General features: G+C 37.9%; 1 protein-coding gene across 2 annotated transcripts in view; it reads right to left on the bottom strand.

Annotated features, from left to right (window-relative positions):
* The window catches only part of eml3 (EMAP like 3), a 45783-nt gene that overhangs the window by 3872 nt on the left and 19415 nt on the right, over nucleotides 1-22496 (bottom strand). Inside the window, exons 3-22 of one of the 2 annotated variants that reach the window (XM_079637069.1) lie at nucleotides 22347-22458; nucleotides 20580-21026; nucleotides 17119-17232; nucleotides 15556-15584; nucleotides 12755-12784; nucleotides 10370-10490; nucleotides 9046-9195; nucleotides 8887-8956; nucleotides 8595-8705; nucleotides 8159-8254; nucleotides 6998-7156; nucleotides 6077-6215; nucleotides 5366-5517; nucleotides 5130-5255; nucleotides 4087-4218; nucleotides 2793-2860; nucleotides 2587-2675; nucleotides 2361-2458; nucleotides 2141-2228; nucleotides 1944-2042 (exon numbers count right to left, since the gene is read on the bottom strand). In XM_079637069.1, the coding sequence (XP_079493195.1) occupies nucleotides 1944-2042; nucleotides 2141-2228; nucleotides 2361-2458; nucleotides 2587-2675; nucleotides 2793-2860; nucleotides 4087-4218; nucleotides 5130-5255; nucleotides 5366-5517; nucleotides 6077-6215; nucleotides 6998-7156; nucleotides 8159-8254; nucleotides 8595-8705; nucleotides 8887-8956; nucleotides 9046-9195; nucleotides 10370-10490; nucleotides 12755-12784; nucleotides 15556-15584; nucleotides 17119-17232; nucleotides 20580-21026; nucleotides 22347-22458 (2430 nt within the window). The remainder of the gene's footprint in view (nucleotides 1-1943; nucleotides 2043-2140; nucleotides 2229-2360; nucleotides 2459-2586; nucleotides 2676-2792; nucleotides 2861-4086; nucleotides 4219-5129; nucleotides 5256-5365; nucleotides 5518-6076; nucleotides 6216-6997; nucleotides 7157-8158; nucleotides 8255-8594; nucleotides 8706-8886; nucleotides 8957-9045; nucleotides 9196-10369; nucleotides 10491-12754; nucleotides 12785-15555; nucleotides 15585-17118; nucleotides 17233-20579; nucleotides 21027-22346; nucleotides 22459-22496) is intronic. The other variant, XM_079637070.1, reaches the window with a different exon arrangement.

Below are 22496 nucleotides of genomic sequence, written 5' to 3'. Positions count from 1 at the left end.
AGCCACCAATTGTGCAAGTTCTCCCATTTAAAAAGATGAGAGAGGCCTGTAATTTTCATCATAGGTACACTTCAAATATGAGAGACAAAATTAGAAAAAAAAATCCAGAAAATCACATTTGTAGAATTCTTAACGAATTTATTTGCAAATTTTGGTGGAAAATAAGTATTTGGTCAATAACATAAGTTTATCTCATTACTTTGTTATATACACTTTGTTGGCAATGACAGAGGTCAAACGTTTTCTGTAAGTCTTCACAAGGTTTTCACACACTGTTGCTGGTATTTTGGCCCATTCCTCCATGCAGATCTCCTCTAGAGCAGTGATGTTTCGGGGCTGTCGCTGGGCAATTCAGACTTTCAACTCCCTCCAAAGAATTTCTATGGGGTTGAGATCTGGAGACTGGCTAGGCCACTCCAGGACCTTGAAATGCTTCTTACGAAGCCACTCCTTCGTTGCCCGGGCGGTGTGTTTGGGATCATTGTCATGTTGAAAGACCCAGCCATGTTTCATCTTCAATGCCCTTGCTGATGGAAGGAGGTTTTCACTCAAAATCTCACGATACATGGCCCCATTCATTCTTTCCTTTACACTGATCGGTCGTCCTGGTCCCTTTGCAGAAAAACAGCCCCAAAGCATGATGTTTCCACCCCCATGCTTCACAGTAGGTATGGTGTTCTTTGGATGCAACTCAGTATTCTTTCTCCTCCAAACACGACGAGTTGAGTTGGTACCAAAAAGTTCTATTTTGGTTTCATCTGACCATTCTCCCAATCCTCTTCTGGATCATCCAAATGCTCTCTAGCAAACTTCAGACGGGCCTGTACATGTACTGGCTTAAGCAGGGGGACACTGGCACTGCAGGATTTGAGTCCCTGGCAGCGTAGTGTGTTACTGATGGTAGCCTTTGTTACTTGGTCCCAGCTCTCTGCAGGTCATTCACTAGGTCCCCCCGTGTGGTTCTGGGATTTTTGCTCACCGTTCTTGTGATAATTTTGACCCCACGGGGTGAGATCTTGCGTGGAGCCCCAGATCGAGGGAGATTATCAGTGGTCTTGTATGTCTTCCATTTCCTAATAATTGCTCCCACAGTTGATTTCTTCACACCAAGCTGCTTACCTATTGCAGATTCAGTCTTCCCAGCCTGGTGCAAGTCTACAATTGTGTTTCTGGTGTCCTTTGACAGCTCTTTGGTCTTGGCCATAGTGGAGTTTGGAGTGTGACTGTTTGAGGTTGTGGACAGGTGTCTTTTATACTGATAACAAGTTAAAACTGGTGCCATTAATACAGGTAACGAGTGGAGGACAGAGAAACCTCTTAAAGAAGTTGTTACAGGTCTGTGAGAGTCAGAAGTCTTGCTTGTTTGTAGGTGACCAAATACTTATTTTCCACCATAATTTGCAAATAAATTCATTAAAAATTCTACAATGTGATTTTCTGATTTTTTTTTCTCATTTTGTCTCTCATAGTTGAAGTGTACCTATGATGAAAATTACAGGCCTCTCTCATCTTTTTAAGTGGGAGAACTTGCACAATTGGTGGCTGACTAAATACTTTTTTGCCCCACTGTATATACTGTATATACATTTATATAATTTATTTTATATATAAATATTTTATATATAAATATAACCAATTTTTCTTAAATATATACATGATTGTGTGTGTTTTTATATATATAAATAATTATACACAGTACACACACATATATTATGTAAACACAAACTTTTATTTTGGATGCGATTAATCGCGATTAATCTTTTGACAGCCCAAATATATATATATATATATGAACAATTCCCTGTGGTCCGTATTACTCCAAATATTGGTAATTAAATAATACTAATACAAAAAAACCAGCATAAAAAAAAAAAAAACAGTCAAATAAAAATAATAAAACACTGATAACAAACAATAATAAAACATGACAGGCTTTCTCTCACCCATGACATGGAATCCAAGCACACAGGTATAGGACGCCCACTCTCGATCTTTACTTTCAAACCGGTTCCTCAACAGCTTGCAGCCGCTTGCAACATCCCCTTTTTTACACAAACATAAACATTTAAATGCATTTTAATTGATATCTCTCATTGTCTTCTATGGATATGTCTCTGTATATCATGCACACAAGCCTTACAGTATAGAATTTCATAATCGCCGGAGTTAGACATGATGTATTTTCCATCTTTGGACCAGTCGAGGTGAGTAATGAAACTGGAGTGCCCCTGAAGTTACATTTAGGGAAGAGATATATCTGAATGACTGATAGTGCACTTCAACACAACCCCTATAAACAACAAACCACCATGAAACAGTTTTACATCATTTAGGATACTGTCCCAGCATGCTTTGCTTACTGTGCACTTTCCGAATCGCATGTAGCGTCGACCACCGTCAGTGACGTTGTAAATGTAAATGAAGTTATCATGGGAACCAACAGCCAAAAAGCTGCCATCTGTGATTGGGTGAGCAGTAAAATAAAAGTTACTGATTGTTAACAGGCTTATGAGAACTGCAGACCACATGCCCTATATTCCACAAACAAGCTTTTCTTTTTGTACAGTGATTTTGTTGACCTCTGACCTGGTGTGTATCTCATTACAGACAACTGCTCGTTCCCATCAGTGAGGTCTGACACCACTTCTTTGGTTTGCAGATCCAGTACAACCCATCTGTATAGGTAAGGGGTTAAAACCACCAAAAAGCCATTAAAAAGGGAACATTTCACAAGGCCACTGTAAAACTGAAGCTGTAATTGTTATCGGCTGTGCTGTAAATAAATGCGTTACCTTCCAGTACTCAGTCCAACAGCGACAAGAGCTCCATTTGGGCAGAAATCAGCACACAGACCAGATTCCTAGAGAGATGAATGAATAATTGCAGATTACAATACATTTATGTTAATATTGTGTGGGTGTTTAAATGTGCACACGTTTCCCACATAAAAGTTTTACACCTTAAAAAAAAAAAATAATAACATTGACAAAATGTTAAAAATTGTATACTCATATGGGTTTCTGTGTTATCTGTCTGGCATAGACAAAAAACTGTATTTGAACTACTGTTCAAAAATGTCTTGTCAGTAAGTGTCAGCAAGAACAAATTAAACTGATCAAAGTTGACAATAAATGCATATTGTTACAAAAGATTAATCAAAGAATCTTGAAAAATTTCAAGATTTCTGAAGGATCATGTGACACTGAAGACTAAAGTAATGGCTCCAGAAAATTCAGCTTTTCCCTTAACTGAAAAAAAAAAAAAAAAAAAAAAAATATATATATATATATATATATAATAAATTTATTTATTTATTCATAATACCCTCGGTGAGCATAAGAGACATTTAAAAAATGTTAAAAAAAAATTGGTGTTGGTAAATTTTTTTTACAGTAAAATATATTAAAATAGAAAACAGTTATTTTAAATTGTAAAAAATTTCTTAAAAGGTCTTAACCCCAAACGTTTGAGTGGTAGTGTAAGCGTGTTGAGATCACATGACCAGCCAAATACTGTTTACTTTATCTCAAAATCACCCATATAATCAAATTACCAAATACTTTCAGCTCTGCATTTCTGAGTATTTCTACTAAGATAACCACATTTTTGCATCCATGCCAATAGTGTTGTGACACACCAAAAACACGTAGGGGCCATTTACACGACACCGTTTTAAACTAAAAACGCAAAACCTTTTAGGCAAGGCCCATTTACACAACAATGGCATTTCGTGGGCTTGAAAATGCAAACTTTAGAAAACAGGTTTTTTGAGAACGATGCAGTCTCTGTGCAAACTACAAAAACACGAATGTGTGAAAACGGTGACATCATGCGCATTACGTGATCAGTCTATAGGCGCGGAGTGTTTCTTTACAAAGTGACATCGCCAAGTACTGGCGTTGCATGAATAATACAGCGTTTTTATGCGTTTTTTCGGATCAGTGTGAACGGGGATCGTTTTGACAACTGTGTCGTCTGTACGCGAAACCTTTGAAAAACGCAAAGGTTTTTAGTCCATCGCTGTAATGTAAACGTACCCTTAGTGTGCCTTAAATTACAGTTAAAATTTTCTGTGACCACTCTAACCTCTAGTGGTGTGCACCAGTCCAGTTTGTGGTCCTCTGCGTTCCACACACACACTTGACGATCATTTCCACAGGTAATAAAGATGTTCTGGGAGGGGTGTGTGGCCAGACCCCACGTTTCATCCACATGTCCCTGACAAATGAATGAATTTTTCACATTTTTAGAATCACTTAGGACTACACGATCAAAACTAGCTAATCCGGTACAAATGCTTAAAGGAGAACTCCGGTCAATTTTAACATTGAGCTCATTTTTTTGTAAATTTGGAGTGCTGTCAATACAGAGAACAACGACAAAAATCGGTGTTGCCTACACTGTGTTATCCTCTTTTTAAAATTTGCACCCTGTTGACTTCAATGGGGCAAGTTTTAAACCTGCTTTTAGCCTCTTAACATCCTTGATGTGTCATTACAAGTGCCCAGCCATGTGAGTGATTCTTTTAGAGTGAACACGGTGAATCTGACTGCAGTAGATGTGAAAGATATGAATAAAAATGTCATATATATGTTACATACATAATGTTATATCAGCCAGCGCACATACCTGTATTTACTTCCTGTTTTCGGTCGAAGTCCAAAGTAGTCGATTGTCGAGTTCACGCGTGTGATCATAGGTAACTAAACCTATGCACGTGAACTCGACAATCGACTACTTTGGACTTCGACCGAAAACAGGAAGTAAATACAAGTAATTGCACTGGATGATATATCATCATTTTTATTCATATCTTTCACATCTCCTGCAGTCAGATTCACTCGTGTTCACTCTGAAGGAATCATCTAGCATGGCTGGGCACTTGTATGACACATCAAGGATGTTAAGACTAAGAACTGGTTAAGTTTAAAACTTGCCCCATTGAAGTCAACAGGGTGCAAATTTTAAAAAGAGGATAACAGTGTAGGCAACACCGATTTTTGTCGTTGTTCTCTGTATTGACAGCACTCCAAATTTACAAAAAAATGAGCTCAATGTTCAAATTGACCGGAGTTCTCCTTTAAGACAACTGAACGAAGTATATTTGCATATGAATGCAATCCATCTACCTGTACAATGGCCACAAACCCATCTGAAAATGTTCCTCTCAGGATTGCGTTTCGTGTCGTGCCAACGAGCAGCTCCTCTCCATCTACATCTGCAATGGTGCGGACTGCACCAAATTTCTCGGGAATCTAGAAGAACAAAAAACGATTTTTGTCGATTTTTAAACGACACTGTACTTTCATATATTCATATGGCTACAAACACGCAGTTTTAAAGATAAAACAGACTCGTGTTTCACCTCGCACTCTCTTTCAGGCGCGAGGTCTGCGCTCCAGCGGATGATCTTGCGGTCCTTGCCTCCACCACTGAGTAAAGCTCCACCCTGCAGGAGGCACATCGTGAAAACGCTGCCTTCGTGAGCACGCGTCTGCTTCATGATCTGCAATGTCTCTGCATGCGGAGAGAGCAGAACAGGTGGATTAGTGAATTTGAAGAGATTGACAGAATCGATATAGTTTCAAATAATGAAAACAGACCGTATTAAAGCCATATTTTAGTTAAACTCTATTGATAGCATTTGTGGCATGCTGTTGTTTACCATAAAGCATAAATTCTACTTGTCCCTTAGTTTTAAAAGTAAAGGAAAATCTATTGCACATACAGTAATACTTCTGTACCGACATGGTTGCCAGGTCTGAGCAACTAAACTAGCCAATTGGCCAATCAAAATTAGCCCAAAAATAGCCCAATATGATTTTCTCCGTCAGTGGCCGAGTTCTTTGCTGATTTTAAACCAGTTAAAACAGTACTTTAGCAGCCCAATTCCAGGGGAATAATAAAATTAATAGCTTTAAATGCTACAAATGAATTTAATCACCAAACCATTATAACTGAATATGTGAAAGATGGATGTTTATGTAGAGATTTGCTAACGATTAAGAAAGTTGCAATGTAATAGAATAAGTGTTCGATCATTTTCTTCTGTATTGTGAAGAATCATTTTGCACACCCTTTGCTCCTTTTCCTAACGTTTTGATATCAGCAGCTGATTTTCCCCATGTGAGAATGTTCCCCTCAGAGTCTCCCGTCAGCACATCACCCGTAAGACTGAACACGAAGCACATGATGAACTTGGGCTTTTTGTATTTCTGTTAAACACACAATAAACAAAATCAAATACCAAACAAAGAGTGAATACATAGCTGAATGCATTATGAAGCGGTTCTCTACTCAATGACGGCTTTTAAAGCTAATCATAAACTTGACATCCAACATATTACTGTAAAATAGTACCTAAATAGTACTTTTCATAGTTTTGCTGGTCCTGCGACTTATAGTCAGGTGCGACTTATATATCAAAATGAAATCATACTGACTGAGATGAACCAAGAGAAAACATTACCGTCTACAGCCGCGAGAGGGCGCTCAAGTTAGCGGAGTTGTTCAACACGAGGAAGAATTCAATGGATTCAGTGATGTGTGGAATGAGATCGCGGGAGCTTGGTGAACTTGCTTAGCGGTAACTAGTTGGACTCGCTGGCTTGTTATGTTAATTTAGCCTATTCAGCCTCCCAGGTATATGTTCTTTATGCTATTGTGTAGCTGAATAACTGTTAATGTGTTACGTTAACACGCCGGACACCTATTCAGCCCGTTGTTCTGTGTGCTATTGTGTAGTTGAAAACTTGCGTTTCCAGATAAATGTCTGTTCTTGGATTTTGTGAAATAAATTTCTAAATAACTAAATAAAGCGACTTATAGTCCGGAAAATACGTTAAGTACTGATGATGATCTCACATGGAAATGCCATAGTACCACAGTATTGTGAGTTTTTCATTTATAAAATGTCTTCCTCTTTTCGTGCATGGGAAAGCACGATACTGAAATTACAGTGGAGGACAGTTAACTTGGTGGCAAAATGTGGACTCACTCCAAAGATGCCCTGTTTCTTGGTCAATGTGAAACCGTTCATGGTCCCGCTCATGGTCGCACTCATGGTCCAAAAGTAGACGTGAGACTTGCCGCAGGAGATGATGTTGATGATGTCGGTAGGGCTGAATTCCACAGCCAAGACTGCCTCATTAGTGCTCTGAAACACACACACACACACACACACACACACACACACACACACACACACACACACACACACACACACACACACACACACACACACACACACACACACACACACACACACACACACACACACACACACACACCGTGAAGACATATAGTTTTCCACAGTATATATGACTGTGCCAGTGACTCTGTGTTATTACAGTAGAAAAGCTGCAATTCAACTATAAACATCCAGTCAATCTTCAGCTCATGTCAGTTTAATGACAGAAAATTACCGTAATTGTCCTGTATTATTAAAAAGCGTAATCCAGAAACTGTAAATACCTCTTCAAAGTTCAGCAGAATATAATGTCAATGCTTATGATTTCTAAATTGTTCAGGCTCTTTAATTTTGCACAGCAACCAACCATGTTCTGGGTATTCATCTTATTGTTTCCAGAGTTTCACCAAACATACTTCTGAAATGCTTGTGAAATTCTGAACGATTTTAAACTCATTGCAAATGACTTTATAAAAATAAACCAACTCATACTGAGATGAAAATTAACTCCGATTAACTCAGTCAGCAAACAGAAAAAGCTGTTTGCTGACAAAGCGTCAAGCTATTCTCTTGACAAAGCGTCAAGCTATTCTAAGTCCAACTACTTCCTAAATCCATTAGTAGCAGCACAGCCCCCAAAATAAAAAAAAACCCAAGAAAGAAAAATTACTTCATACGAATGGCCAGTCTTTAAAGCGCACACAATCACTCACACAAATCTACTGTAAAATATTTAGCTGCTCCCATAGCAACCCCGCTCAAGTAGAAGTAGGAAGAAATATTTAGGACAAAGGGTCGCACAGAGAAAGAGACTATCCAAAATAAAGCAGTTTTTTTTTTTTTGCATTAACAGTGTATGTGCTTGAATAAAATATTGTTAGGGTACTAAAAATGAGAATATAAACTTGATCCACGTAGATATTATAATGGTAGAAACTATTGAGCGTGTGTGTGTGTGTGTGAACAGACCTTGACTTCAGCATGCTTTATATTTTTATTCCAGTCCCACACAGAAAGCATGTGTTCATTGGAATCATCAATCACACAAAGGAATGTACCAGCATCCTATAGCAAGAAAAAAGAGAAAGGAATATATATATTGAAATATATTTTAATTGTAAATAAATAAACATTGATACATGTATGTATGACCAATGTGTATTTATTTACAATTAAAATGCTACTTTTCCAAAAGACTGTCACATGCTACAAGTCAATGTTTCTAGTCTATAAAATGCGTCATAGACCAAAAGTCTGGATCCTTGATTATAGTATTATTTTACATGCGTTATTTATTCATTTCTTTTGTGATATTTTATATTCTTTGCACATGTGAACAGACCTCTATTCTCTCTGTCTGCTGTGTTTCAACTGGAAAGAATGCAAAATGGGAGGCAATACTCACTGAATTGGAAAATGCTACGGATCCGACACCTCGCTCAAATGTGCCGAGGCCGATCTGCTGCAGTGTCACTAGCGTGTTGGAGTCCCAAATGTGCACAAAGGGCTGAAGAGGCTGACAAACACACATAAGCGCACAAAAAAAACGTAAGCAGGTAATTGATGCAAACCATTAACCCTTTTTCTTTCTTCTTTTTTATGAATGTATACACCATTTATTAAAAATTTGTTCATGATTTTAATCAATGTCAACCAACATACTAATCTTATTAATCAGTGCAATGTGATTTATTCACCTTGCCATCTTTGTCCACCCCTGCTGTCTGACCAGATGCTACACGCACCTTGTCCGGGTGGATGGCAAGACTACAGGCCAAAAAGTAAGAGAAAAAGTAAGGACATATTAATCAGAGAAAAAAAATGAGGTGCTCTTCTAAATAACTCTCTAAACTCACCATCTGACACAGTCTGTGTGCTTGCGATAATGTCTTTGTGTTTGGTTGCTGATGTGATACAGGACAACCACGCACGCAATAAAATAAACTGCTTCTCCAGACGGCAACAGGTAAAGGTTTGCTCGACAGTCCCGTCCCCTGTAACCATAGCTGGAAATAAAAGGATCAAGGAACAATTGCTAGTAGCTTTGTATTATATAAAGGAAATCTAATTCACTGTGTTTGGCCATGTGAGGTAATATAAGATTTTCAGAAAAAAAAGATTAAACGGTTTCAAAAAGTAATCGAGAGAACAGGTCCTTTGTTCCAAACTTTGCATCCTGGGTGTACTCCCCAAAAATATGAAATTGAGAGGTTTAATCCCTGGAAGAATGTGTACTGCATTTCATTAAGTTAATGGTCGAGTTAATACATATTTATAAATAAATAAAAATATAAAATATGCATGTATGCAGGGCTTGACATTAACTGGTGGTTTTCCAAAGTCACTGGCCACAATTTTGACACCGATACTATGGAGGAAACTGGCATATAGATATTTTTTATATTATCTCATAATTTAGCAGCAGGTATATTAGGCTGCTGTCACTTTAAGACCTGATGCACGGACCCATTATACTGTTACACATGCATTTTTTTCTCTCAACTGTTTACGTTCACTTAAAACATAACTGATTGTGTTTACGTGAATACTTACAAAGACCATAATTTTTACATTATTTGACTTTTTTAGCCAATGAGCAGCAAAAAATAACTTCATTTAGTACTGTGAGGTGGCTTTATGTGCGCGCATTTTGGGTGTGAGCACAAAATCTATAAAATGATGCGCAATACGTGCAATCCCACACAGGCCCTGTAACACCAACAATATTCATCCGGAGCAAATGAAATGAGTGAGTGAGAGAGAAAGCGCAGCTGGTATCGTGTATCAATTCTGCAGAAAATGAGAATGGGAAGCGTTTCAGATATTTCAGTATCGATGTATCAAAAATCTATATTTTTGACAACACTTCTTTGCACTTAGTTTATTATTTCAAATGCTTTTTTAAAAGACTACAATTGAAAAATGTATGTAAATCCAACCCTGTATAATGTGACTGTATTACACGCCACTGCTGAAATCCACCCGCATTTGGGAGGTTGGAGGGTGTTAATGTCAAGCCCTGTATGTATGCACTAAAATTTAATAATTTTGTGTTATAATTACTTTACAAGTAATTTATATGAAAGTAAATAATTATTTTATTTATTTTAAAATGTAATACATTAATAAAAATATAAATGCAAAAAAAAAAACAATAACAAAAGAATAGTTTTAGGATACACCCAGTCGAGATCCAGTTTCTGTGAGGGAAGATCAATCTTCATCTCCTCGTAGTTCAGAATGTCTGAAGGAATGTACATGGTGATTGGTCGTCCACGGATAAACATCTTGATTGACTGACCTGTAAGCAAAATGAATGTGACTTGAGACACGAGAATGCACAACGTGAAAATGTGAAAAATTTGCGATGAGCACTATAGTTTGTATTTGTTAACTTTCAGAGTAAAACATATCATATAACTTACAAAAGTTTTTTTTTTTTTTATAAGATTTTTTTTACGCAAATATTTTTAGGCAACAATGGACTACTTGCACAACTACTTCCGTGTTCTACTTATTACATATCGGGAGTTTCCGGTTAGTGTTCAGCGCACCTCCATACATGAGAATGCAGATTATCACTACGTTTTATGGATGCCAATTGATTAAAACAATGAATAATGATCTCTGTATTAATTATCTTGAGCCTGCTGAAATGTTCCTATAAATATATTTTCTGTCCAACTGTTCATTCTGAATAATAAATAGGCTAAATATATTTATCCACTAACCTGCAGCAGTCCTATATGTCTTAACAGTGTTTTTCTCTTAGCCTACTTATATTTTATACCTGTTGAGTTTACATTTTTTTTATGAATTTGACTAATAAAATGGATTGCTTGTGTGCATTGGCGCTTTATTCCAGTCTTTTTAAAATAGTTGAATAAATGAATGCTCGCGAGGTGCCTGGAACGATGTTAAATAGGCTAGGCTATTTAATGAATCTTCCAACAGTAACGCACACAGCGTAGAGGAGAATGACAGTCAACTTTTTTTGAATATTAATTAAGCATTTTGGGCATGAACGTGTAAATAGTAAAAAGATTGACATTGAAAAATGACATAGAATGATTAAAATATTTAATCCAAATAAATAAATGTCCGTGGTTCGCAAAGGGCGTAGATTTGGTTTGAACATTGGGGGGGGTTTTCATGTGATCATGTTATAAATATTGGGGGGGTTGTGGGGGGGTAGATTTGGTTTGAACATTGGGGGGGTTTTCATGTGATCATGGTATAAATATTGGGGGGGTTGTGATGCATAGATTTAAATATTGGGGGGGTTATCTCCCCCCCAACCCCCCCACAAATTACGCCCCTGGTGGTTCGTACTGATGTTATTCATCTGTTTTCACACACTTTCAGCCAGAGAATGTCTAATAAGGGGAGAACTGCCACTCTCAGTAAACTTCCGGCTTCTGAACTGGTTGCAGTTCCACTCTGGCTCTATATGAGGGCGCTCACAGGACGAGTGCAGAATGAATGGAGGTCTATGGAGCTATACCCCTCAAAATCCACTTTTCTCAGGATATCATTTTTTGTCTAGTAATTTGAATGTTGTATTCGAAAGGAGATGCAAAGAAATTACACATTGCTGCATGGGTGTTAGATTTTTAGAGTCACTTATTTGCTTTAAAAAGTGTTTTAAAATGTCAATGACGTCATACACCTCGTACGACCAGAGATACTGCTTTACGGCAATCCTTCAGTCACTGTGGTGCTTTCGCGCTCTGAACTTTCTTTTCTCTCGAGGCATCGACAACACAGCGGACACAGGTAAATACACGTGCTAGAAGAGTTTTTGTTTGAAAAAGTCCGTCTTAACATTCTGGTCCCGCTTCGGATGGATGCCATTAAGCGGTATCTCTGGTCGTAATCAGTCCTTCACTGACCAATCAGCGTTCATTAGCAGAATGCTGGCGTGTTATGGGCAACAACAACTCAACCTGTAAGAAATCGAAAGGACGCAAGTACTCGTTCATTCAACTTTCGACCTATAACCCATGTTGAACTTGCAAAACCTACAATCAAATCTGAGATTTCTTAACGGCAATCGGGTGAAAGAGACAAATTTAGCCGTCTAGCTCCATAGACTCCCATTCATTTTGCACTCGGGGGTGATCGCCCCCAGTGGAGCTCTGGTGGAACTACAACCAAAATTCGGTACAATAGGACTTAATAGGGAGTGAACAGGCTCTCCGTAGACGGGTTCTGCTTCAGCGTCGCGGTCACTAGTGTAGACGAACACTGACACCCTGTGGTAAAATAATCCGTATTTTGAACAGCCGCAGCTTTCTCAGATTGGCTTGGTTTGGATTAAAATGAGTTTTTAAAATACTGCACACAGTAAACATCAGAATATCCCTTCTTCTGTCAATAAAAATGTCCACATTTTTTTAAATCTTATTGCAGACATTAATTTTAGGTGGCGTTTGTTCAACCACAGTACATTGAAAGTAAACATAACCGGAAATAAGTGTATTGTTTCCAAACGGAAGTGCGTCACGAAGTTCAGTGCAAGTGGTCCATTAGTAAGAATCCAGTCCATGATAGAAAGAAACCTACTCTGAGTTCCCCTCCTGGACCCCTGAGAACCTGTTAAAAGATAAAACACAAACAAACATTATCTCTGCATCTGCAAAACACATTAGCAATTCCTGCAGCCCAACTAGCTCTACAGGGAGCTCCAATGAGAACACCTCTCTGACTCATCGCTGTCATTGTCTGGACCTGGATTTGGGCTGGACCGACAGGGAACATTCTGATTTTAACAGGGCTTTTTAAAAGCAGTGAGGCAAGCAAGTCAATCTGCGATGGAATGACAATAAAAGCAACAGCCAGAAACCAATAAGCAAATATTGCATCATAACATCACTAACCACTGAAGATCTTTTATACAGTGTAATATGGGTTGTTTTGATACAAGAGAAAGTGAGAATATCTCGGATTTGAGTTTAAACTATATACGACTCATGCGGGACCGCTATGTCAACGTTATCAGAGAGACAAAACAACATTCCATAAATGTGTTGGTTTCATCCCAGAGGGGAAAAACAACATATGTTTGATGTTGAGCGCAGTCACGATATTTCATTTACTTTTCCCATTCAGTGTGCAGGTGAATAAATTATTAAAACGCCACACGCACACAAACGAGAAGGCCAAGGCAGTGCTGTGAAAATGTGGTGTGAATTTCTGGCACGCAGGGAAAAGGAAACACACATCCATCATCCTGGTCAGAGAAGTCGAGTGGTTGCATAACCGACGAGAGTAACTTTCCAGTGTGAGCACAAGCACTCCTGTGTCTCACTGCTGAAGGAAACATGCATAATGAATAAACAAACAAATAAATGTATAAAGACTAGACATGAGACCACTTATGGCTTATTATGGTAATTAAAATTCGCCCGTGCTCAGTAACACTTACTCATAAATGTTTATATGCACAGTGACCTCACTGCATCACATTGCATCTTGGACAGAATCTGTTCTCTAATCTAGAATTTGTAGTCTGGGGTCCATGAAGCTACCGCAGGGGGACTGTGGATGGATACACTACCATTCAAAAGTCTCGGGTCAGTAAGATTTTTTTTTTTTTTAAAGAAATTAATACTTTGATTCAGCAAGGATGCATTCAATTCACTAAAAGTGACAGCAAAGACATTTATAATGGTACAGAAGATTTCTATTTTTAAAAAGGGCTGTCCTTTTGAACTTTTTATTAATCAAAGAATCCTGTAAAAAGTTGAGAATTTTACTTGCGCGCAAAATTGGAATATCTCACTAAACATGTGAATGAAGCACAGTTTCCATCCATGTGTTCGAGGAAAAATCGCCACTTCCTGGGAAATTCCCGCAAAATGTCTGTCATAAAAATGAAAGATTCTGCAACCGGGGAAGAAACTGTGGATCGTTTTTCCCCACATCATAAGTGACTTGCGTGTTTTAGAGCGTGTGGATGAATAACAATAAACTCTGTCATGTTAACTTGCGTTCGGATGCTGGTGTTTGTGAACAATCCTGTGAGACGCTTCTGGGAGGGAATTAAACCAAATAATTCTGATGACAGACTTCGGCTCAGAGATTTCAGAATGATTAAACCAACATTTGAGATGCTGTGCGATGCGATTGGTCCACTGGTTAGTCCAGTTATCCAATCACATCCACTGTTAAGTCAAAGTCACAAGAGTTTATATGTTGTGCATCAAGGGATTAATTCAGTAAATGTGTTTTCATAGTAGTTTATGTGCATGTCTTCTTATCGGATAAAAAGTCTAAATTTTTTTGCGCATCTTTAGAATTTATGCACATCTTGGCATATTCATTCAGATTTTTTTATTCAATATCCCAAAATGTGCATAAAAATAGTTGGATAGAAACACTACTATGAAGACTGGAGCAATGGCTAATGGCTTATTTCGCAATATTATTGTTTTTACTGCATTTTTATTTGGATAAAATAAACGAAGCCGTGGCGAGCCTTCTTTGAAAAATAAGTCTTTTGGACGATAGTCTATATAAACGTATAAATCTAATATAGAAATATATAATTTCTTAAAATCTGGTTATTTTTCTGCAGATTTTTATACTTGCGTTAAAAAACAACAACTTATAATATCATCTTCAGCGGTTCTGCTGCTTCATCATTTGATTGGGTTGCCTCTGTATAGTGTATAACACACTTACATAACCTCATATTATACAGGGGCACAATAAAACCAGGACATGGTAAAGGTACATAATGTAACAATCAGCTTATTGCAATACCAGTATTTATGAAAGTAATTATATAGGCTTAATGAGAAAACCAAGCGTTATTGTATTAGTGGGTCCCTGGGTTGGCTGAGACCACCTTGGTTAAAATGGTAGATGAAAAGATGAAAAAGTGTTCCCATAATTATTCTGAATCCACAGCTGTACGCGTGAGGTGTTGATGAGAGAGATTCAAAGATATTATGTTGCTGATTCTTTATATATTATTTTTCCTTCTCTTTGGCTGAGGGAAAAACATTTTACTCAAGTAATTGTAACCTGACAATTCTGATTGGAGGAAACTGAACAGACAGTGGCTACATGATGAGTGACATTCAGAAAGATTAAATGATCTTGTTTTCCTAACACATGACAGCTTTTCCATTAATCAAACACACCGGAAGGCATGAGAATATAAAGGAGCATCGCAAACTGCATAAATAGTGTGACAATAAGTAACTGACAATCTCTGTATACAGTTCAGAGGTACTGTACCTGGGGAATTTAGGTAAAAATGGGAAAACATCGGCCTAATGCAAGTCTGAATTATGACACAGCTAGGCTGCTAGAATAATGAAGAAAAAGAAGGAGAGATAAAGTGAGAGATGCCTTACCTGTGCTAGAGATAAGATCTTTTGCCCGGCTATGGAGACAAACACATCAATGAATGAATTAATGAATCATTTAACATACTGAACACAGAGAATATATCAAAACATGGAAATCACTTCATTACAACAAGAAATGTAATTGTTTTTTAAAGACATGCCAGCTTCTTTAGCTATTTTTATCACACAAAAAAACATACTTCAGTTATTAAACTAAATTATTAATATTATTATTATAGAATTAATTAAGATATTTAATACCTATTATACAAGAAATTTCATGATAAATGAGCTTTCATTTAATAATTTATTTAATCATTTCATTTAATAATTTATTTAATAATTTAATTTTCAGATAAATGAGCTCTCATTAAGAAATTTCATGATAAATGACCGTCCTTCGGATGAGACATAAAACCGAGGTCCTGACTCGCGGAGGTCATTAAAAATCCCATGGCACTTCTCGTAAAGAGTAGTGGTGTAACCCCGGTGTCCTGGACACATTCCACCGGCATTGGCCCATACCAATCATGGCCTCCTAATAATCCCCATCCACTGAATTGGCTCTATCACTCTCTCTCTCTCCTCTCTCCACCTATAGCTGGTGTGTGGCGAGCGCACTGGCGCCGTTGTACTGTGGCTGCCATCGCATCATCCAAGTGGATGCTACACACTGGTGGTGGTTGAGGAGAGACCCCCGGATATGATTGTAAAGCGCTTTGGGTGTACAGTAGTACATATGAAAGCGCTATATAAATAGATATGGCAATCGGGGTTTCTTTTCCGACTCGCGCAGTAAGAGGTAGACCAATCACAACAAACTGAGTCATCTGACCAATGAGAGCAGAGTAGACCAATCACAACAGACTGACCAATCAGTGCAGAGTAGGCTTGTGAAAATGAGGAGTTTAGAGAGATTTGATCCCTGATTGAACAGTTTCAGACACTGAGAAAAGAGATGATACTGCAATTTATATTATGAGAAAATGTACCAGTAAATGTTTTTTGTCTTTGAATACATGTAAACCTATTGTAAAAAAAACCTTCAAAACAAAATTAGGAACCTTTAAAATAGCATAAAAGGGGAACTTTAAGTAACACAAAAAAATGAAGCACAATGGAGGTACTAGGTGCCTTACATATTGCCTGAGGGGCTGCACACTTTTCTCCAATGGGCCAACTGATAAAACTTGAAAAACCTGGTAAACCCTGTAACCTTTTACATGATATCCAAGCAACGACGGATATAACCGACTGTAAAGGATGATTTACAAAAATGTACAACTTAAATAACAGAATCATTGTAAATGCTTGAACAATAAGAGCATCATTGTTTTTCGTTTACAAACCTCTGATACCAAAAATATCTATTGTATTTGCATTACCACAACAATCTTTCTGTTGTTTCTATAAACTGAGGGATGAGTCATAACGATTTTCTGTGGTAATCGACAGCATCATAGATTGTGCTGATAGAGCTTAACTTATTTATTTACTCTGAAATATTCCCTTATGATAAATGTTAAGTTCGGAGAATGCTTGAACTGGAAAAAAAAAAGCGGTTCTCACCTCTCCAGACTTGGAGACCGTGTGAGTAAGTTTGTGGAGGAGGCCGCTTTCTTAGAAAGCCGCAGTTTGGTCTTGTCTTGGGGGTCCTTACTTCTCTCACTGTTCCTCCTGACCCTGATTTTCAAGAAGAGATATTAGTCAGTTACTCCATGAGGCATGAAATCATATTCACAGAGTGCATGCAAGCATTAATCAATGCAGATACGAGCATGCTAACGTGAACGTCACAGAGCGTGCTTGGCGTGATTTGAGTTTCCCCATCAAGATTGGACAGCATGCAAATGCACCCATTAAACCTACTACCCACAATCACCCAGAATCAATCAATCATGCAGACACAAGAAAACCATGCAAATAAATCAGAAATCAGAGAGTTAGTCATGTTTGAGTCACAGTGAATTTGCCCCATACACTTATTGTGTGAGGGAGTGTGTGTTCACTGAGGGATTGTTTCCTCTAGCACGCCCTATTTCCTGTTCTTCTGAATACCCGTAGAGACATCCAATAAAAGCTACATGAAACAGGAAATAACTGTGGTCATGTGATCAATGATGATACTTGCGGTGACAGACAGAGAAGTGAAACGAACGCAGCTGATAAAGGGGGCTGTCCACTCTTAAATAATGTTGAACCCTGACACACTTTTAACACATTGTTTATGGTAGTCGAAATTAGCGATAAAACATTATATCAGCCAGGCTGCTAACTTAGAGATAATTCACAAATGTCTTATAACATTTATAAAATAAAAATGTTCAATTATTATCATATACGTCTCATTTTCAATCATATGTACTCTACCATTCAGCAGTTTGGGGTCAGTAAGATTTAAAAAAAAGAAATTAATAGGCCTACTTAATTAAATTGCATTACATTTATTTCAAATAAATTCTGTTCTTTTGAACTTTCTATTCAAAGAATTCTGAAAAAAAGTATCAGTTTCAAAAATATAATTTATATTACATAATATTAAAAATACATTAAAATATACTTTTAATTATAATAATAATATTTTACAATATTACTGTTTTTAGTTCATTTTTGATCCAATAAATACAGCCTTGGTGAGAGGCATCTATATATGTATATATATATCAGAATAATAAATAAAATGTCTTTGTGCAAGTTGTAAATTTTGTTGAACAATAATAATAATAATAGTTTTAACAAGGTCGATGTTTCCTAACTTAATTTTAATTGTAACATATGGTCAGTGTCTATTTAATCAACGCATGGAACTTGTCAAGCATTGAACTTTCACACCGTGCCAGTGTGGTCCATGGTACAGCATTAGTTTCAGAGTTCGTCTGCACGAAATGTTTTTAAAAAACACACAATTATTTTCATTCAGTGCTAATCCAGCAGAAGAGTGAGAAGTTACAGACCGCCGTCTGAAATGGTCTTGAAGAATCTGAGGGGCCACTATAGGTCATGTTCAACCTTCTGTTCACTGTTCAGTTCATAGTGTAGTATTTAATTCTGGGTACCCAGGCTCTGAGATTTCATGCTGTGCATTCGTAAACCACTTTAACATTCTTACAGCATATTTACATACACTGATTGGTCACGTTTAGCCCTTTTTAACTGTTCCCTCATGCTGAAACTAAACAAAGCATGAATCTTTAACGAAGCATGCATTGTTTATAGTTTTTGTCTGGTGCTCTGTTGCGAAACAATCTTAAAACCTTAAAGCTCAAGCACCAATCACCAATCTTAAATCCACAATCTTAAAACCTTAAAACTCAAGCACCACGTTACGTGGACTCGATAACCCTTTTGCTTGATATGCATGCAAGGATACCCAGAAGGGACGGCACATAACTATCAGTAAAGCGCTGTTTACATGGAACAAAATCCACCCACAAGAATTATAACATTCCATTTCTGGGAACCAAGAAATACAGAAGTTACACAGACATTTACACACACCGAAAGACCACCCAAAGCATGCACGCAGATAAATCAGTCAATGAATCAAGAGATTTGCTTTATTTATAAGATTAAGTGAGATTATTTGATGGGTTAGTATGATTTTAATGCCCCAGCACGGCTCAATCATGAGCTTTTGTGTTTCTGCAAAACCGTGTTACAGCCAAGATTCCCAGGAGCTGTTCTGACATATATACTCAGACATTTCGACATTCCTGTTACACTGACAGCTTTATGGTTTAGAAATCATCTCATATGTTCCTATGTATTCACCTGAAGGGGAGTCGACGGGTCTCCATTACACAATACTACGGCTGCATTTATTGAGGAATGATGCACTATTCTTGCAACCGTATTAACGGACAAGCATGCCTTACCTAGCTAAACCAACACCGCAACTGAACAAGCACTTGCTGCCAACTCTCCACCCCTTTCCTATTAAAAACTCAAAGCTAAAATTACTAGAACTCTGACATCTGCCCCCAACAAATCACAATGCATTTCCAAAGAAGTCAAAGCATGAACTAAATCCAAAAACAAATGTAAAACTCTGTTGGCACAGAGCTGTGTTCTTTAAAAGAGATGAATGAATGCCAGAAGTAAATAATACAGTCGAATTCATCATCCTGAAGTGCCCTGAGGGATACAAACGTCTGTGTCTATGGTATTACTAAAGTACCGATACATTACCGTAGCTCAAACTGTACATCAAATCCATAAACATAAATAAAAAAAGTTATGCTTCTTAAAAATCTCTTTCACAATGTTATTTTAGTTTAAATAAACAGTAACCATGTTTCTATATGTACTTTAATACATATAATGTAATAGTAGAGTATAGTACAGTTCTCCTGAATATATATTATTATATTTACTATTTTGAGTATATTCAGATATGTTTTACAACTTATTTTTTTCTATTGATTTCAGTGTATATGTATTGAAATGGTGGTAGTAGTACGGTAAAACATCTAAAAATGAGATCAGGTGCATAATTATTAACTTCTTAGTTTTTGAAAATGAAGCTGCACACAAATTTGTAGAAACGGTGACTTCGTGAGTATTGCGTGCTCGATGCTTTCACCATCTGTCATGATTGTATTCACCGCTCTGTAGAACAATGTAAATGTGCGCAGGCGCTTAGTGTTTCTTTACAAAGTACATTCGCCAACTACAGGCCCGGAATGAATAATACAGTGTTTTAGTCGTTTTCCCGGATCCGTGTGAACGGGAAGTGTTTTGACAACGTTGTCTTCTGTACCCGAAACTTTTTCAAAAACTCGTACCCTAAAACTAATGCACTAACATCTCAAGTAAAAACAGAGCTGACCTAAATTGCACGCTCCTAATGATTATCCACTCATGCTTGCATGTAAATAAAGCCCAATCTGGGTGCCAAAACTGGCTCAACAAGCTGTAACTTAGGTTTGTGCAGCAACGCAAGCATTAGTGTTAGGATTAAAACCAAAACCAGAGGCAGTGAATTCAAGCAGCCAGCCAACGCTTGACTCCACTTTTGGCGGTCAACGCACAGTGTTTTCTCATCCTCCCGAATGGAGGAGAGTGGGCCTCCGTGTGGGATGGAGGTGGGCTCTTTTGGGGGTGCCGGCGAGCAGGAAGTTGGGGTTTGAGGGCATGAACCCTGACTGTCTTCGCTGCTTTTGCTCAGTTGTTGCTGGAGGGTTCTGATTGTGGTGGGCTGGATGGCGTCTTCTACTAGGGCGCTCCAGGTTTGCTCTTCATCGCCGTTTTCCTCCTCTCCCCTGAGCTTGGTCGGGGTTTCATCCGCGAAAGGGACGCCTTCAAGTAATGCATCCTCCAAGGAGAGACTCTGGCTGGTCCGTGTCAGGGCCAGCGTGACGGCATTGTGATTTGGGATCCACGGTTCGGTCTGTGTGCACATGTCACTAGTGCTCGCTTTGTGGTTGGAAATGGTTTTATCCCCGCCCTCCCCATTTTCAGCTGTGTTTGAGATATGGCTAAAGATACACAAACAAAACAGTGTTTAATTGTGCTTGAGATAAACATCGTCTCAAAATGCTCCCTGTTGGGGGAGAAAATGCTACTTGTTGGTTAAAGTGGACAACAACCCAAAAATGTACTCATTTTATGTTGTTCCAAACATCTATGACTTTCTTTTTATTGAACACATTGGGGTAAAATCACGTTTCGGGGGGCACCGCAATACATTACTTTTGCCGATTAAAGAGGCAGGGGCTCATGTCCTCTATGCCTCCAACAACCCAGAATTGTCTAAAAATAGTCTTTATTCTCATTAAGAGAACCAATGAACCAATCAGAGAGAAGCATAGACATTTGATGCACTAAAAGCAACTTAAATTTCAGCATGTTTGTCACACAAAGCTATCATATGACTTCAAAAGACGGCTAAATATCCAATTGGGCTACTTTAATGTAAAGTTTATAGCAGTGGTTCTTAACCTTTCTGATTTGTTGACATTGTTGTCCAACACATTATTTGAAGGCCTCCCCATTTACTCTAAGGCAAGATATTTTTGGCATTTTTGCTGTAGTTAATACGAAGCTGCTTGTTCTCAAACTCTATTAACAGAAACTGGGAATATTAATATATTATACATAAATGGCGATATTCTTTTGATTCATTTGTTTGTTTTCAGCAAAAGAGTCATACGGTTTGGAACAACATGAGTGTGAGTAAATGATGACAGAAATGTAATGCATGACTGAACTATTCCTTTCATTACTACTTGAGTTCCTTGCTCAATGGCACGATGGCAATAGCTCAAGGTTCAGTCCTAGTAGGGTTCAAGCCTACAACCTTTCAGGCACAGTTCAAACTAATCACAATACAACAACGCAGGCCTGTGGTAAACTTAAAAGAGGAACTGTAATTTACATTTCCTGACATACAAATAAGAAAATTTCACTGAAGTAACAAAAAATGATAATAAACAAACAATTTTTTTCAGTTTTCCCCTTTTCCCTGGATGCTGCCCAGTGCCCACAATGTCCCAAATGTGAAGTTTGCCAAGGAATGTTGCTCTGCTTCTTTGTATTAAACACACGTGGGCAGCCAGACTGTTTTTCACAGAGCTTTTCTCTTCTCAGTATCGTCAAGCATATCTGCAACTTCAGCAAGATGTTACTGCATTTCATTTGAAGCTGACAGTTTACTCTATTTTAACAAATAACTGTGTGACTGAGTTGACTGTGCTTTCTGTAAATCAGCCTTGTACTATAACACCACATATAATGTTGCCGTGTTACCTTTTAAGATAATTATTAAAGTGTATAACACTACCCAGAGTCATCTGTACCTGTTGGATGTCAGGTGACATCCATCAAGAGAGCTGGTAGACAGTCTGCAAGGTTTAGAGATCCCATCCACGTAACAGGAATGATTTAACACTCGGGCTGCCGCAGGGTTCACTGATGTTGTACACACAGACACACATATTTGCATGAAG

The sequence above is a fragment of the Phoxinus phoxinus genome (genome assembly GCF_949152265.1).
Source record: "Phoxinus phoxinus genome assembly, chromosome: 2".
Taxonomy (NCBI): Eukaryota; Metazoa; Chordata; class Actinopteri; order Cypriniformes; family Leuciscidae; genus Phoxinus; species Phoxinus phoxinus.
Note: the sequence above shows the minus strand (reverse complement) of the source record. Positions and strands in the feature narration are given on the sequence as shown.